Below are 15,376 nucleotides of genomic sequence, written 5' to 3'. Positions count from 1 at the left end.
GCTCCTGGCCAGGACTGCAGGGAGCAGCCACAAACAGCCCTGGGTGGAGGCCGGCCCCGCTCCAGCTTCACCAATCTGCCAGCTCCGACAGCAAGGGCTGCAGGACAGTTTTGCATCCCCTTCTGCTGCAAAGCAGGTACCAGGATGCAACAGCCCCCAGAACCGAACCCCCACCAGGCAGCACGGTGACAGCAGGAGGACCAGGAGGGGAGCCCAGGCGGCCCTCAGACTCCAAGCAAAGACGAGGAGAAGGACAAACTTTCCACCCCATGTTTCAAAAAACATTTTATTTACAGTATCGTACACTTCCACCCCTGTTAGTGGTTTTTTTCCCCTACCTGAGACCCAATGAGCAGAACTTAAACACAGCCCTGGAGAAGAGAGGGGGGAGCTGCAGGGGCTGTGCTACAGCAGGAGCTGTGACGGTGCCCGGTGGCTGGACCTGGTCACAGAGAGCAGCACCCACCCCACAGGGGGAGGCTCCTGCCAGGGCCATGTCACCCTCCTGCCCCTGCGGGCAGGGGCCAGCCCTCCAGCTGAAGAGAAGGACAGCGAGGACAGCACCTTCAGCACAAGCCATGGGCAGGCCAGCTCTGGAGCTGGCAGCAGCAGTGGGGACACACCAACCCCGTTGAATCCCGTGACCCCACACGAGATCACGCTGCCCTCTCCAGCTCCTCTCCCCTTGCCAGGCAGTAACAGCGAATAGCGCAGCCACCCCATCCCCACCAGCCCCCTGCGCTCCTCCAGGAGCCCCAGTTTGCCCCAGTATCTCCGTGTGGTGCGGGTGTCTTGGTGGGCTGGGGGCCGCTCCCTTTCCCCACGAGCCACAGCACAGAAGAGCCCAGCCAGCGCCTACCCCAGGCTCCGAGGCAGCCAAAGTCCAGAGGTGGTGCAGGGCCGCTGGCTGCTGGGGCTCAGCTGAAGAAATAAGTGGAATCCATCACCTTCGACAGGTTGAATTCCCCTGCAGGAAGCAAGGGAGACCAGAGGTGAGAGGAGAGCATGGTCAGGGCATGGTGACGAGGCACCTGGGAGAGAGCTGTCCCGAGCTTGCTGCAGAACATGGCTTCAGCTCAGCCCCCGTGGTGGGCTCACAGAGGTCCACGTGGAACTGACGGCCCCCTGCATGTCTGGGACAGCGGAGGAACGGGCAGCTGGGGGCAAGGAAGAGAAGGCAGAGGGGCACACGTGGCCCCTCGGTGCAAACCAACTGCACGGCGGCTGCTCAGCAGCACTGTGCTGGGCTCTGCTGTTCCACAACGGCAGGGCAAAGTTTAGCCAGATGGCCTGGCAGAAGCACGGCTGAGAGATTAGGAGGAGTTAAACTAATTGCCTTAATCCCATTGCGTGGATATCATCTAGATCCTGGCAATTACTGCACTCAGATTCTTGCTCCCATCTCCAGGCAAATGCTTTGTGGCTGGAAACAGATGGGAGAAGAGCAGCAGGACAGGGGACAGCAGGAGCTGGGTCAAGCTGGGGCAAATCCCAAAGGAAAAGCTCTGGGCAAGGCAGGGGCCACTGGGGGAATGACAAGAGATGCTGTCTGCGGGCTCTGCAGTCCAGGACGGGCAGGAAAAATGGATCTTTAGGGACCCCTTTGGCAAGCCTGGAGCCTCAGCACGTCCAACGTCAGATGCCATAAAACATTCACTCATTTCCAGGGCCCTTCCCCAGCTCTTTCCCCTTGTTTTCAAACAGTTTCTGAGCTCTGCAGCTCCCATCCTGTGCTCCTACCTGTCTCGGGGACATTCGACAGCTGCTCCATCAGCTTCTTCTGCCAAGGGGCTCTGCTGTCTTTGCTGGGGCTGGACAAACCAGAAGGAAAGCGAGTCACAGGCAGCTCTGGGAGAACAGGCGCCCTCTTCCACCCACCAGTACGGGACCTGAACATGGCTTCAGCTCGTCCGAAACACTGCGCCTTGTGGCAGCAGGAGCCCAGTGCCTGCCACAGCAGCCTCAGGCGGGGGCTGAGACAGCTGCAGGTGCTCCCCAGACCTGGGGACATCTCTCTCCTTTCACCCGACTCCACGGCAATAACCGAGGGCTGCACGCTGGGTGACCCCAGCTCATCTTCCTGCCTCACTCATGGGGAAACCAAGGCCCACCCCAGGCCCACAGAGGGATTCAAGCACTGAATCCCACTTCAGTAATGCAGCAGAAGGATGCAGACGCCTTGAGTTTCACACCAAAGTCTAAGACAACTTGGGTGTCAGTTGGGAAGGAAGCAGAACGTCCCGTGGGATCAGCCCCCGGGGAGATGTCACAGCCTGGGAGCAGCCGTGGGACAGGGACCTGGGAGGAGGGAGCGGACTGGGGGCCACCCGTGGCCAAGCAGTACCTGCAGTACTTCTTCAGCATGAACTTGGACAGATCCTGCAGGATCTTCTGGCTGTGCAGAGCCACGAATTGCTGCCGACAGATCTGGTCCAGGGAGCAATGGTGAGGCGCAGGTTAAGAGGCGTTTTCCCCTCCTTCCCCTCAGCGCTCCTCAGCCAAGACAGGTCAGGGGCGAGAGGAGGGAAAGCAGCAGGCAGGAGTGGGAAAGGGGGGGAGGCTGCTGGACAAGGGTGAAGGGAATCAGTGTGGGGAGGCGGGAAGCAGAGGCCAAGCCCCGTTTATTGATCCATCGCACAGCAGCCCTGCAGCAGTTCAGAAGAGCCCAGGGCAGGACAGAGGCGCTGACTCTGCTCTGTGCTGCTCTCCACCCTCCCTGAAGGGTGGCAGGATGGGGCCTGCGGCACCAAGGAGTCAGCTGCAGCCACCAGCAAGCAGCCAGGCTCACCCTGCCTGGGTAAGCCAATGCGCCTATGGAGCAAAGCCCAGGGGAGGCAAGGGCTGGCAAGTGCCCAGAGGACAGATCAGCAAGATCCCTGCTCACGGGGGCCTCGGGACACTTTTACCTGGTTCATGACGTCCACAGTGAGCGCGTGAGTCCAGTAGCAGTCGTGGACTGAGACGAAGGTCAGCCCCTGCCTGGGAGGCAGCAGAAGGTGCTGTGAGGCAGCGCTGAGAGCCCCAGCTCTGTGCTGTTCCCTGCCCCACAGAAACCCTGGGGCTGGCACGTGAGCGGAGGGCACTCCCCGCACAGGGCCTGAAGCCCTCCAAGAGAGGTGGCCCCCGAGAGCTCCCCGGCCCTGCCCTGCTGCCTCCTCCCAGCCCTGCTCCACCCCAGCGCCTACCTGAAGCAGTGCAGAGCCGTGAGCATCATGTGCGTCGAGTCCAGGGAGTGGATGAAGTTGGGCGGGAAGGCGTTCTTCTGCTTCACCGTGTCAGGCTTCCTGCAGCACAGAGCGGGACACGGGAGGAGCTGGGGCACGTCCAGGGCCCAGGGTGAGGGAGCCAGGGCAGAGCCAGCCAAGACCTGGGGTTGACGGGGGCAGCCCTGAAGGGCCCCAGCTCCTCCAGCTGGCTCTCCGCGGCTCAGGGGAGTACCAGCAGCTTCGGCACGCTGGCAGGGAAGGTTTTGTCCCCAAAGCACAGAATTGGGCATCGGGGACTCGGTGAAGAGCGCAGGCTCATACTTACTGGTTGGTGTTGGCGGAGCTCTTCACGCTCAGGTTCTGCATGTTGGAATTCAGCTGCAGGAAGAAAGGGGATCGGCTGTCACACCAGGCTGCCCAGGCAGCACGAGGCACTGAGCACTGCCGCCCGCCTCTGCAGAGGGGAGCAGAGCAGCGAGGTGCTCCAGGCGCTGCAGGGAACGGCCCTGCGGGACGGGGACGTCTGCAGGGCCCCCCAGGCACTGCGGCAGCCGTCGCTCCCCAGTGGCACCTCGCCTGCCGCCCCTCCGAGGATGCTGGCAAGCACCCTTCACCCCTTCCAAGGGCGATGGAGATGCTGATTCACCCTGCGGGGGCTGAGAAGAGCTCCTGCAGGTGGGAGGCACCCGCCTGCAGCCCCCCACGCAGCCGAGCTGAGGCCACCGGAGGGCGGCTGTGAGGACGGGACGGGAGAGGCCGGGGAGCCGTGAGTCAGTGCAGGCGCGTGGGAGGCGAGAGCAGCGAGGCTGAATCACGCCAGCCCTGAGGACGGCTCTGCAGCTCCGCAGCGCGGGGAAGGGGCCTGAGCCCCAGCTGCCGGAGTGGGACAGGAGCGGCAGCTCCCTCGCAGCCCACCCCACGCTCCAGTGCCCACGGTGAGGCTGGAGGAGGCGCCTGCACACAGGCACCCTGTGGGCTCTGCAGCCTCACCCACAGGCACTGCCAGCCTTCAGCTCGCTGCCCCCAGCCCTGCCTCGCCTTCCCCGCTCCCCCCTGCAGCAGAGGGACGGGCGAGGGGACGCAGCTCTGCCACCAGACACTCACCACAGTGGACCTGACCCGATAGTAGGGCTGCACGATGGGGAGCCCCATGGGGGTGACCCACTCCACCGTCTGTCCCGACTGGGCGATGAGCTTGGCGCTCTCCGTCAGCCAGTGCTTGGGGGGGAAAAGGGGAAGAAAGAGGCTGGAGTTAGTGCAGGCAGCGGCCGACCCCGCTCCCTCCCAGCACCGGCAAGCCCGGCCTCCTGCTGCAGACTGGGACAGCCCGGCACACACTGGGGAGCCTGGCCCTGCCCCGGGCACAGCCCCGCAGCCCTGGGCTGGGACAGGAGGATCCTCCCTGGGCCAGGGCCCAGCAGAAGCAGCTCTCCCCACAGAGCTCCTCGCCCCCCTTACCTGGATGTCTCGAGTCGCTGAGAACATCTCCTTGATGCCATTAAACACCTGCCTCACGAGGTAGTGAGATGCTTCCCACAAGTACTCCTGCACAGACCGGGGGCAGAATGAGGGGCAGGCAAAGGGGCAGCAGAAGTCCCAAAGCCACACAGCCCTTGGCACCCACAAGCGCTGGCAGCCAGCTCTCCCCCAGAGCCCCCCTGCAGGGCCGGAGGCTCAGCCCCGCACACCCAGCTGAGATTTGGGAGGGCAAGGAGAGAGCAGGGCAGGAGGAACTCCCGCAGGACGGGCAGGGGCTGAGCTGAGGAAGGTGCTGCAGGGAGGCCGGGGGGGGCAGGCTACCTCGGGGAACTCGTCGATCTCCTTGAGGCGCTTCTCTATCTGCAGCCGCCCGCCGTAGCGCGTGACGCCGTACACCACCGTCATCACCGTCTGCTTCACCACCTTGCGGCTGATGAAGCCCTCCAGGACCTGGGCGATCTTCAGCCCCTCCGCAGCGTCCTTCTTCCGAAACTCCTCCACCTGGGGAGCAGAGCGCCCTGCGGCTCAGCACCACCCCCCAGCTGTGCTCGCTCAGGACCCCTCCGTGGCTGGGGGAGCCTGGGGGACCCCGTGAGCCCCCCACCAGCCCCACACTGCCTGGCCTGAGCTATCAGCATACACCTGCCCTGGCTAACAGAGCTCGTCTGCTGCCAGAATCAGGAGGCAGCCGGGTGCTGCAGGGCCCGCGGGGAGCGGAGCCTTCCCCTGCTGCCTCAGCAGAGCCACGGCCCCACGCATCGCAAGGACGCAGCCCCGCACTCGGGCTGTGCTGCCCCTGCCGCCCTGCTGGGACCTCTGAGCAAGCCGTGCACCCCGGGCAGGCCCCTCCTGGGCGCAGGTGTGCTGCTGCCCCTGAAATGTGCTGGTTTCTAGAAGGGAGAGCCAGGGGCTCAGCGCCCACTGGACGCCTGGCAGGGCTCGCACGCTCCCCAGCGGGCTCGTTTCGTCTTGCCAAGAAAGCTGACGTCTTGGCAGCAGGGCCAAGGGCTGAATCCCTTCCCCCTCCCTCCCACCCATCTCAAACGAAGAAAATCCCATAGCCTGCAGGCCAGCCAGCTGTTAGCAGGAGATGAGGAACACTCCATGCTCTCCTCCACCTCTCCGCTCCTCCCAGATTTCATTCAGAAGTGAAGGGGAGCAGAAACCCCAGGGATTTCTCACAGCCACGTGGATGGGGACAGCTCTCCGGCCCGACCCCGCTGCAGTGACCCCATTTGGGGCCATCCTGCCTCTGCCCAGCCCACACTCCCCCAGCCCTCCACACGCTGGTCCCATCCCAGCCTTTCTGCTGGAGCTGCGGTGACCCCGTGCAACGAGGGGCAGAGCGGGTCCAGGACACCTCCCCGCGCCCCCTCCACGCCTCACCTGCTGGGCCACCGCGCTGTACACGTCCTGGGGGACGCTGCAGGGCATCAGGTTGACAGAGATGGCACCGATGAGGTCCCGGCCCAGGGCTGCGTAGTGCTGCAGGCCGTTGCAAGAGCCGTCCTGTGTGGGAAGAGAGGAGGGAAAGGAGTCGTTAGCACGGGGACGGCGTCCTGCTCACCCGCTGCCGCTCAGTGCCACCGACACCCCTGGCTCCGGAGGGTGGCTGCTGCTTCCTCCCCTCGGTTTGCAGCTGATCTCCCAGCAGTGGCCAGGGCCGTGCTGGTTTCCATCCCCCTTCTGCCAGCTCTCCTGTCTGGATCTCATCGCTAACTCCTGCTGCCTATCGGGTTTAAAAAAAGAAAAAGGGAAACTTCGCCTCACACTGCCCCCCTCAACTTCTCAGAGACAGCTCCATGGAAACATTAAAAAACAGAAAATTTGGAAAACAGCAAATGTGTCTGGGATGCTAAAAGCGGCCCCACAACCCGGCAGTCACAACAGATCTCAGAAAACCCAGGAGCAGGACCGGAGGCAGAGGCAGGGACAACCACGACCCCTGCGCAAGCCCACGGCTGCCTGAGCAGCTGCAGCCCCGCGGCCTCCACCCCTCCTCCTGGAGCAGAAGCCCAGCTCCACCAGCCCCTCCCGCAGCCCGACACAGACTGATTTGTCACAGCCCTCCTGGGACCAGGACCAGCCAGGACGGGGCAGGCGGCACCAGAAGGGCAGTGCTGGAAGGCGCCGCTGCCCCCAGGCAGTGCCAGGTGAAGCTGCTCACAGGAGCTGTGCCCCTGCCCCGGGTTGTCCCTGCTCCCCCTGCTCCTTGGCAGCCTGCGGCAGGGGCAGCTCTCCTCCTCCTCCACCGCCTCCCTCCCCAGGCCCTGCAGTGCAGCACGCTGGAGGACAGAGCTGACACGGCTTCGGCAGCCCCGCTGCTGCAGAGGAGCCGCCGCTGTTAACCCAGCACTGATGACTCAGGTGGAAGCAGACTCCGGTGCCCTCCAGGAAGGGTCCTTGCTTGAATTTTATCCCCTGCACCCTCCGCACACCCCCAAATGCAATTTTGATCTTTTGTTGTCATAACAGAATCATCAGAGCCCCTCACTTTGGACAGTCTCATGCATATTCCGGACCACAGCTAGGAGCAGAATACCCCCCTGTCCTCCCCCCACGCTTCATTAGGGCCATCCGATCTTCTGGTGAGACAAACGAGCAAACCCCTCTCACCAGGAGAAGAATTAATCCCTGTCTCCATACAGCACAGGAATTTATCAGTGCAGGCAAAGAGCTGGTGGGCAGGAGGGCTGGAGATCTGCTGGGACGGAGCAGGAGGAAGGGCTGAAGCTGGGTGTGGGGGGCAATGCCTGGCTCCTCCCAAGCAGAGAGGGACTGACGGACAGAGGGACGGACACTGCCAGACACCAGCAGCACCTGAGCGACTGGGCAAGCCCTGCCTAGAGCACATCTGGGGCTGGGTGGGGACAGGCACCTGGGGCCAGAGACACAGCAGGGAACGCAGGGGACAGCTGATTTCTGTCCTCAGAGGTCCACGCCTCCACGAGCCCTGGCCGAGAGCAGCCTCGAGCCCTTCGGAGCAGGCGGGAGCTGCCTGCACCACCCACGGCCCTGCCAGCCCGGGGCAGGGCAGCTCCTGGTCCACACCCTGCAGCTGGAGGGCAGGAGCAGCCCCGCGGGCAGGGATCCAGCCCTGGCCGGGCTCCGTTACCTAGGGGGAGGTGGGGCAGCACCTCCCTCAACCGCTTCCTTCACAGCTGCAGGCGGCAGCACGTTGCTGGAGCTGATTGAGATGCCTGTGGGCTGCGCTCCCACCTCGGAGGGCCTGGCCGTGCTGCACCTGGCTGCCCGGGCTCTGCCCCAGCTCCCCGCCCGGTCCCCAAACCCCCGGCACCCACCTGGTGAACCGGGAAATGGGAGACGAAGGCCGCTGGGTCTGGGGACCTCGAGGCTTGGGCGATTTCCATACAGCACGCCAAGACTTGCCAGGGTTCGTCGGTGTTCATCCACCACTTCCTGCCCTGGGAAGAGGAAAACGCGCTGCTAGGAGGCAGTGCTCTTGTGGCACCCCACAGCAAAGGCAGGAGGTGAGCCTCTGGGCTCTCAGGAAATACTGGGCAAGGCACCTCCTCACCATGCCTCCGTGGGGAAGCGTTATTTCCACAATATTCCACGGCGTTTACAGACAGAAAGGTGGTACTTAGGAAACCCGCAATGCTTTGTTCTGCTTTTTCCCCTTAAAGAATTATCTTTCAAAACGTTGCTGGTTCAAAATTGATCTGATTTCCTTTTTACTTTACTTCCCAGAAGCTCTGCTACACAAGAGGGGCGATTAAAGTCTCCTCTGAGATCAGAGGACACCGATGCCTTTTTCTCTTAGCACGTTTGGAACAACTCCCGTTTGGGCTCAAACCAGCACGAGCTTTCCTGCTCTTCCATTCATCGTTTCACCGGGCGACCCCCAACCCGCCCGGGGCTGGCTGCAGCCCGAGCTGCTCCCCTCTGGCTCCGGGTCCCAGCCCTGCACCGCGAGGGCAGGCAGGGCCCCCCCGGCCGCTCCCCACGCACCGTCAGCGGGCGGTCGGCGGAGTCCAGGATCTCCTCCATGATTTCGTTGGCGTAATCCAGCCGCTCCTGCAAGCTGTTCTTCTTCTTCAGCCCCGTGAGGTTAATGAGGTGGATCTTCAGCCAGTCGAGGCCCTTCGGGCCCAGGGGCCTGCCCTCCGCAAAGAGCAGGATGGCACGGGTGACGTCGTTGCCCAGGTGGTTGAAGTACGGCGGGCAAGGGTAGGTCCTGCCGCGGAAGTCCATGTTGTGAGGAAACCAGAAGACCTTGTCCCTCACGTGGTTGGCGATGGAGAGCTTGTAGAGCGCGTCCATGCGCAGGCTGTGCATCTCGGCCGCCTTCTTCTTGCACAGCAGCAGCTCGTGCTTCTGGGACTTGTGCCAGGCAGAGGAATTGCCGGGGCTGACCGGGGGCTTGGGGGCCTCGGAGAGGGGCGGCGGGATGTCCAGCTTCTCGTTGCCTTTGTCGTTGAAGATGGAGATGATTATATCCAGCACCGGCTGGTTGATCTTCCACACGCAGTTGCCCAGCTGGTTCAAGGCGTCCAGCACGGGGTGGAGGTTCACCTGGGGGCACTGGTCCAGGAGCTGCTGGTGCTGGAAGGCCCCGTCCACGTAGCGCATCAGCTTGGTGTCGCTCAGCACGAAGGCGCCGAAGTGGGGGGAAGTCCAGGGGATCGGGGGGCACAGCATGGGCATGACGGAGGAGCTGAAGGTCAGCGTGGTCTCTGCGGCGTCCGACATGAGCTGGGAGAAGATGGGGTGGGGCTTTATCAGCCCGACCTGGGGGAGAGAATCCGAGAGGTGAGGGACAGCAGCAGGGGGAAACTTGGCAGAGCGTGGTCAGTTGGCAAGCGATGGAACCAGATGCTCCTTGGAGCCTCGGATAAAGAAAGACATCGGGGAGGGAAAAGGGCCCCGCAATAGCCCCCGCAGAGGTGACCCCCCGGGGGCGAGGCTCACCTGCCAGCTGCTGCGGAAGGAGTAGATGTGGTAGAGGACGGGGATAAGCCTGGACTCCAAGCGGGGTTTGAGGGTGTTCCTGGGCACCTTGACGGAGTGCACCAGGATCTCCAGCAGGTACACGCCCAGGCGCATCAGGAGCACGTACGGCCAGCTGCAGTCCTTGAGCCTCAGGGAAGGCCCGTAGCCAGCCTCTGCCACCAGCTTCTCCCAGTATTCCCGTGGCAAGTACTCCCCAGGCTGGGAGGGGGAAGAAGAAAAATCGAGTCAGCTGGAGGGGGCAGCCACGCTCCAGTTCAGCTGGACGTGACCTCTGGACCCTGCACGTGGCTCTGAGAGGGACTCTGTGAGCTCCTGCCTGACAGGGCTCCGTGGGGAAGGACTGCTTTTGTGGCTGAGAAAGGGTCAACAAGGAGAATCTGCTTCTGCTGCAGTGCCCCTGGCCTGGCCTGTGAGACCCTTCCCAGCCACATCTCCATGCCCACCCCCGTCCCTGGCCCCCAAACTGCAGATCTGCCTCTGCTGCTGTGCCCCAGGCACGTGGCTCTGCCAGCACCCCGCTCTCCGTGCCCTCACTGCCCACACCCGTGGCCTTGACGCCCATCTCCTCTCCTGCCCTGCCCCGCAGAGCGCACCCTGCTCCAGCCCAGAGCTCTTCCGTGCAGGACGCACGGCCCCCAGTGGCCAGCTGTGCTCAGGTCACGCCTTCAGGAACAGCCACAGCCCTGCCAGAAGTGACCTGCCCCTCATCATGGGGCTGGGGCCCACAAAACGGGGCCCTGGAGGTTCTGATGGCCCCTGCAGCACCACGACCCGACCTTGTGGGTGTGAGGGGCGCCCACACAAAGCGCCCAGCCCCACCTCTGCTCTGCTCCCATGGGCCTGCAGAGCGCCCACCTGGCTGTCCTTCGCCAGCAGGTGGATGTAGTCCTGGTAGATCTCCTGCACCTTCTCCAGCTGGCGGCTGTGCAGCTTCCTCTGGGTGAGGTATCTGTCGTAGACTTTGGAGCCCAGCTCCCTGGCTAGGACAGACAGGGATTCTCCTTGCGGAGAGAGCGTGTTGAGGATCTGAGAAAGGGGAAGGCAAAGAGGGACTTCAGGAGGGAGGAGCAGAAAGATGGAGCAGAAAGAAAGCAGGAGTTAAAGTCCCTGTGCGGGGAGCACAGAAAAATGCTGATTCCCGTGATGCTGAGCACATGAGGAAGGATGCTCAGGGACAGAGCGGGGCTGCTACAGCTGCTCAGCAGAGGGAGCAGACAGGGCCCACGTCTAACGGCCTGGGCAAACCTTGAGATTCGTGCCCTGATTCTGCAGCCCTGACTGGGACATCAGAGCTCTGTGGGAGCCCCAGGAGGCCCCGTTCCCGCGTCTCTGCGGGGTCAGGGCAGGCTCCTACCTGCATCATGATGTCCACGTACTCCTCATCGGGCAGCAGGCACAGGTAGGGGTAGAGGCTGTTGTACCCCGACATCGTCCTTTTCTGGGACATGTTGTGCTTCGCCTTCTGCAGGGCCTGGAGAATGGCCCCGCGCCACTGGGCACGCAGGGCGGCCAGCTGCTTGCGCTGCACCAGGAAGGGGAAAAGCCCCGCTGCGGTCAGAGGGCACCAGCAGGGAGCTGCCCCCTTCACAGGACCCTGCGGGCCCGTGCCAGCCCCGAGGACTGCACCGCCCCCAGCCCTCGACACGCGGCCCCAGGCACCCCAAGCTCACCGCTCTGAGGGCCTGCGGGGTCAGCGGTTTGGTCGACTCCACCGACTGGATGGTGATGGTGCTGTTCAGCTCCATCTCCAGCTGCTGCTGGAAGCGCTCCCGCAGCTCCTGCACAGAGAAATCCAGCTTGGGGTAGGACACCACCTTCTCCTGCAACGAGAGCGAGGCAGTAAGCGCCAGGAGCCAGAGGAGGACAAGAGGTGCCCCTGTGCTGCCAGAGGCAGGCGGCTGGGACCGGAGGTCTGGGGTCTCTGACTGGCAAGCTCCAGGGAGCCTGGGCTCAGAAGCCTCTCCAGGGGCTGTGCTGCTCCTGCCTGTAGCCAAGCGCTGCCCTGCCAGGGAACCCTTCTGGAACGTGCATGTCCTACAGACTCCCCACCAGCCCTCGGTGTCTCTGTTCCTCTGTGAGGCAGCTGGAAGGGCTTTTACTCCTTCGGAACAATTTGCTGCCTGATGAACTGCGCTGGCTGCTGAGCAGAGAGCAGGCTGCAAAGTTCTTCCCATGCCACGGACCTGAGCGGGACCCGAACGCACCCTGGGGACGTGTGAGCGCCGCGTGGCCACCTCCAACACCTCCACCCCAACCCGGCGGCTTACTTTGGAGTAGAAGTTGTTGAGCAGAGCAGATTTGCAGGTCTGGGGCTTGGGGGCAGGGGGCAGCTGGTAGTCTGGCTGCACGATCCTGATGGCCCTCAGCACCGTCTCCTTCTCATCTCCCTCAAACAGGCACTTTTGGAAGAGCTCATCCACGTGGAAACCGTCCTGTTTCAGCTGCTGCACACATCTGAGGAGAGGCAGGTAAGAGGTTTAAACTTCCCTGGGGGCTCGTGCTGTGTGTTGACAGAAATTAGCACGCCATGAGGCAGGGAACAAAGCTTGTCAAGAGAAGACTGAGCACAGAGAAAAGAAGCCATTGGGGACGTTCCCTTTTGAGGCTCCCAGCTGCCCGCAGAGCGCAGCCCGTCCCCCACAAGGTCACCAGCCTCAGGTTTCAGCCATCCCCCCCCAGCCCTCGCTGCTGCTGAGCGGGCAGCTCTCTCCTCCACACGGGTGGGGAGGCTGACTGCTGGTCTCCACTGCCTCTGTGAGGCCAGGGAAAAAAGCAGCCGCTTCCCCCATCCTCAGACACAGCCGCGTGCAAACACACGCAGGGGGCTGACAAACCCTGCAGGTGCTGTACTTGCACCGCCCTAGGGCAGCGGGTACCCCCGTGCACAGCTCTCTGCTCCCAGATCTCCTCTGCCCCTGGGATCTGACAAAGCCCCGGCTGGGGAGGTGCCAGCCCAACCCCAGGGCCCCGTGCCTCACCTCCAGATGATCTTGGTGCACGCCTGGCCCCGGCCCATGCACTCCAGCGCCGCCGCGTACGAGTCCAGGTTGGGGCGGAGGCCGGCGGACTCCAGCATGGAGAGGACCCGGTTGAGGCGGTGCAGGCAGCCCTGGGGACGAGAAGGAAAGGAGGCCGTGGAAAACTGACACTGAATGCTGCCATCGCAGCTCCACGCCCCTGCTCCCTGTCCAGCCCAGCCCTGCCTGTGCTGCCCCGTGCTCTCCCCCCCCTCAGAGCCACCTTGCAGCCATCGGGGGCCTCAGCCCAGCTCCACCCCTCGCAGAACCCAGTTCTCCCAAATTGAAATCACTGAGCGCAGCGTGACAAACAGAAATCCAAGTGCAACTACTGCTCCTACGAGCACGGAGCTCTTCCCCCTGAGCCAGCACAGCCCCCCCCTCAGCCTCTCAGACAGCCCAGCACCACGGGGCCGAGCCCAGCCCAGGCAGCACCCCACGGCCCCACACCTTTCTCGCCCAGCTGCGCATCACGATGTTGTACGCGCCGATGGTCAGCAGCTTTCTCTTCATGGGGGAGCTGTGATACAGCAGGAGCAGCCTCTCAGCCTCCTCCGGCTGCTGCAAGCACAGGAGGCACTCCAGGTTAGACTGGATGGTTTGCTGCATGATCTTCTGGTGGTTGCTTTCTCTTTTCTCAGGCACGTTTGGGGGTTTCTCTGCTTTCACGTCCTGCTTCACTTCCACCACCTCGGGCTTGCTGCAGGCGCTGCTGGGGCTGGCGTGGCCCTGGCTCCACGCAGCCACTTTGGTTTCTTTGGGGCTCTTCTTGGCCTTGGGTTTGGCTTTGGCCTTGGGCTTGGGAACCGCCTTGACCTTTACTTTGGCGTTGGGAACTGCCTTCACCTTTACTTTGGTGCTGGGAACCGCCTTCACCTTTACTTTGGCGTTGGCCTGGCCCACCAGAGTCATCTTGGAGGCCGCGATGGACAGCTTCCTCTCCACCTTGGCCTGCCGCACGTACATCTCCCTCTTCAGCTTCTCCACCCAGCTGCTGGGCTGGGCTGGGCTCGGGGCGCTCTGCCTGGGGGCCGGGGGCTCCTGCTGCCTGCCCAGCCCCAGCGGCGCCAGCTCCGCTTTGCTCACCGTCACCTCGGGGCCGGGGGAGGCTTGGAGCTGCTTCACTCGGGCTTTCAGCACTGCGGGGAAACAGCCGGGGCAGAGGTGAAGCGGCACAAGGCGCAGCAAGGTGCTCATGAAGGGGGGTACAGGGAAGAGGCACCATGCGAGGGCTTCTCCTCTCCCTGCCCCCCCAGCCCTGCCCCCCAGCAGCTCCCAGCAACGCGCTGCCCGGGGTCTCTCTGGGGTTCAGCTCCGAGCCGTGGCCTGTCCCAGGGTCAGGGGGAGCCAAAAAACGGCACCACGTGGAGCAAGGCAGCAGCTCACACCTGCCTAACCCCGACCTGCTGCTGGGCCGTTTCACTGGGCCTCCCTCCAAGGACCTCACGCCCTCAGCTCACCCGGGCAGAGCGCCCAAAGCTGGAACTCTCTGCAGGAAGAGTTCTCCCCAGTCTGCAGGGCCCTCGGACGCCCTGTGAGGGGCTCTGCCACCACCCTGCACGTCACAGGGACTCGATGTGGGCAGGGGGGACCTCCAGGTACCGGGACAGGGCAGAACGTGCTCAGGAAAGCCAGCAGGTCTGTGGGAAGCCCACATCCTTCAGCAGGCCGCAAGCATTTCCAGTCCCAAATCTTTTCCTTATGGCTACACAGAACGGGAAGGCTCCTATAAAACCTCCCAGGCCACTGAACAAGGGGCAGCGCTGCAGCTCCCCCCCCCCCACCCATTTACCTTCCAGCAGCTCCGTCCTCTCACACACCGCATTTCTCCTCGCCTTCTCCTTGGCACTGACGGAGGAGTAGGTCCTGAGGACGCTCCACGGGATCCCTGCGGCAGGAGGGAACGAAGGCGGGGAGGTGAGAGGGGCCCTGCTCGGTGTGGGGGGGGTGAGAGGGGCCCTGCTGCGTGCAGTGGGGTGGGCACGGAGCGGGGCCATCCCCAGCAAGGCTCAGGGGGTGGCAGCGGCCTCAGAGGGACAGGGGCAGGGACGGGGCTGGGGCAAGGGGCCGGGGCTGCCCCATGGCTCGGGGGGGGGGGGGCCAGGACCCCGGGGCCCCCTCCAGGACTCCAGGGACCCCCCAAGACCCCAGAGCCCCCCCCCCCAGGGACACCCCCAGGACCCCCCCGTTCCCAGGACCCCCCCCCAGCCCCAGCCCCAGCCCCGGCCCCGCCGCACAGCCGGGACCTGCCCCAAGGGGGGGGGGGGAGGGGGTCAGGCCCCCGGTGCCCCCCCCACCCCCACCCCGTGCGTGGGGGCGCGGCCCGAGGGCCCCCCCCGGCCCCAGCACCCCGGGGACCCCTCGGCGCCGGCCCCTCGCCACAGCCCCACGCCCCCCCGGGTCCCGGAGCCGCCGCCGCCCCTCACCGCCGCCCCGCAGCGGGCCCGGGCCCAGCAGCGCCGCCCGCAGCCGCAGCAGCGCCATGGAGCCGCGCTAGGCCGCCATGCTGCCCCCCCCGCCCCCCGCCGCACCGCGCAGGCGCCGCGCGCAGCCCGCCGGGAGTTGTAGGAGGTGGCGGCGGCGCGGGAACTACATTTCCCAGCGGGCAGCGCGGCCGCACCCCGCGCCCCCTGGCGGCCATGGGGGGGGGAGGAGCGGCCCGACGGGGCGGGAGCGGGGGCACGGAGCGGGACCGGGAGC

At 64.3% G+C, this 15,376-nt stretch overlaps 1 protein-coding gene across 7 annotated transcripts; it reads right to left on the bottom strand.

The window, feature by feature from the left end:
* Positions 1-272: 272 nt before the first annotated feature.
* Positions 273-15,194, bottom strand: POLRMT (RNA polymerase mitochondrial). Of its 7 annotated transcripts, XM_084499016.1 has the most exons (22): positions 15,103-15,194; positions 14,469-14,564; positions 13,553-13,815; positions 13,127-13,522; positions 12,638-12,768; positions 11,927-12,113; positions 11,330-11,479; positions 11,014-11,181; positions 10,515-10,685; positions 9,618-9,857; positions 8,658-9,437; positions 7,988-8,110; positions 6,072-6,194; positions 5,007-5,186; positions 4,665-4,751; positions 4,311-4,424; positions 3,532-3,584; positions 3,186-3,284; positions 2,907-3,012; positions 2,345-2,427; positions 1,741-1,811; positions 273-967 (listed from the first exon to the last, which is right to left on the bottom strand). In XM_084499016.1, exons 1-22 carry the CDS (start codon positions 15,158-15,160, stop codon positions 918-920), a joined length of 3,729 nt encoding a protein of 1,242 aa, XP_084355142.1. In that variant the 5' UTR covers positions 15,161-15,194; the 3' UTR covers positions 273-917. The 7 variants fall into 7 exon arrangements, 5 of the variants coding, with proteins under 5 accessions (XP_084355142.1, XP_084355141.1, XP_084355143.1 ...); XM_084499015.1 differs by having other exon boundaries at positions 13,127-13,815; XM_084499017.1 differs by having other exon boundaries at positions 2,907-2,979; positions 13,127-13,815.
* Positions 15,195-15,376: the final 182 nt, after the last annotated feature.

This window comes from Aythya ferina (genome assembly GCF_964211825.1).
Source record: "Aythya ferina genome assembly, chromosome: 26".
NCBI classification, from domain to species: Eukaryota; Metazoa; Chordata; class Aves; order Anseriformes; family Anatidae; genus Aythya; species Aythya ferina.
This window is presented reverse-complemented; position numbering and strand designations above follow the sequence as displayed.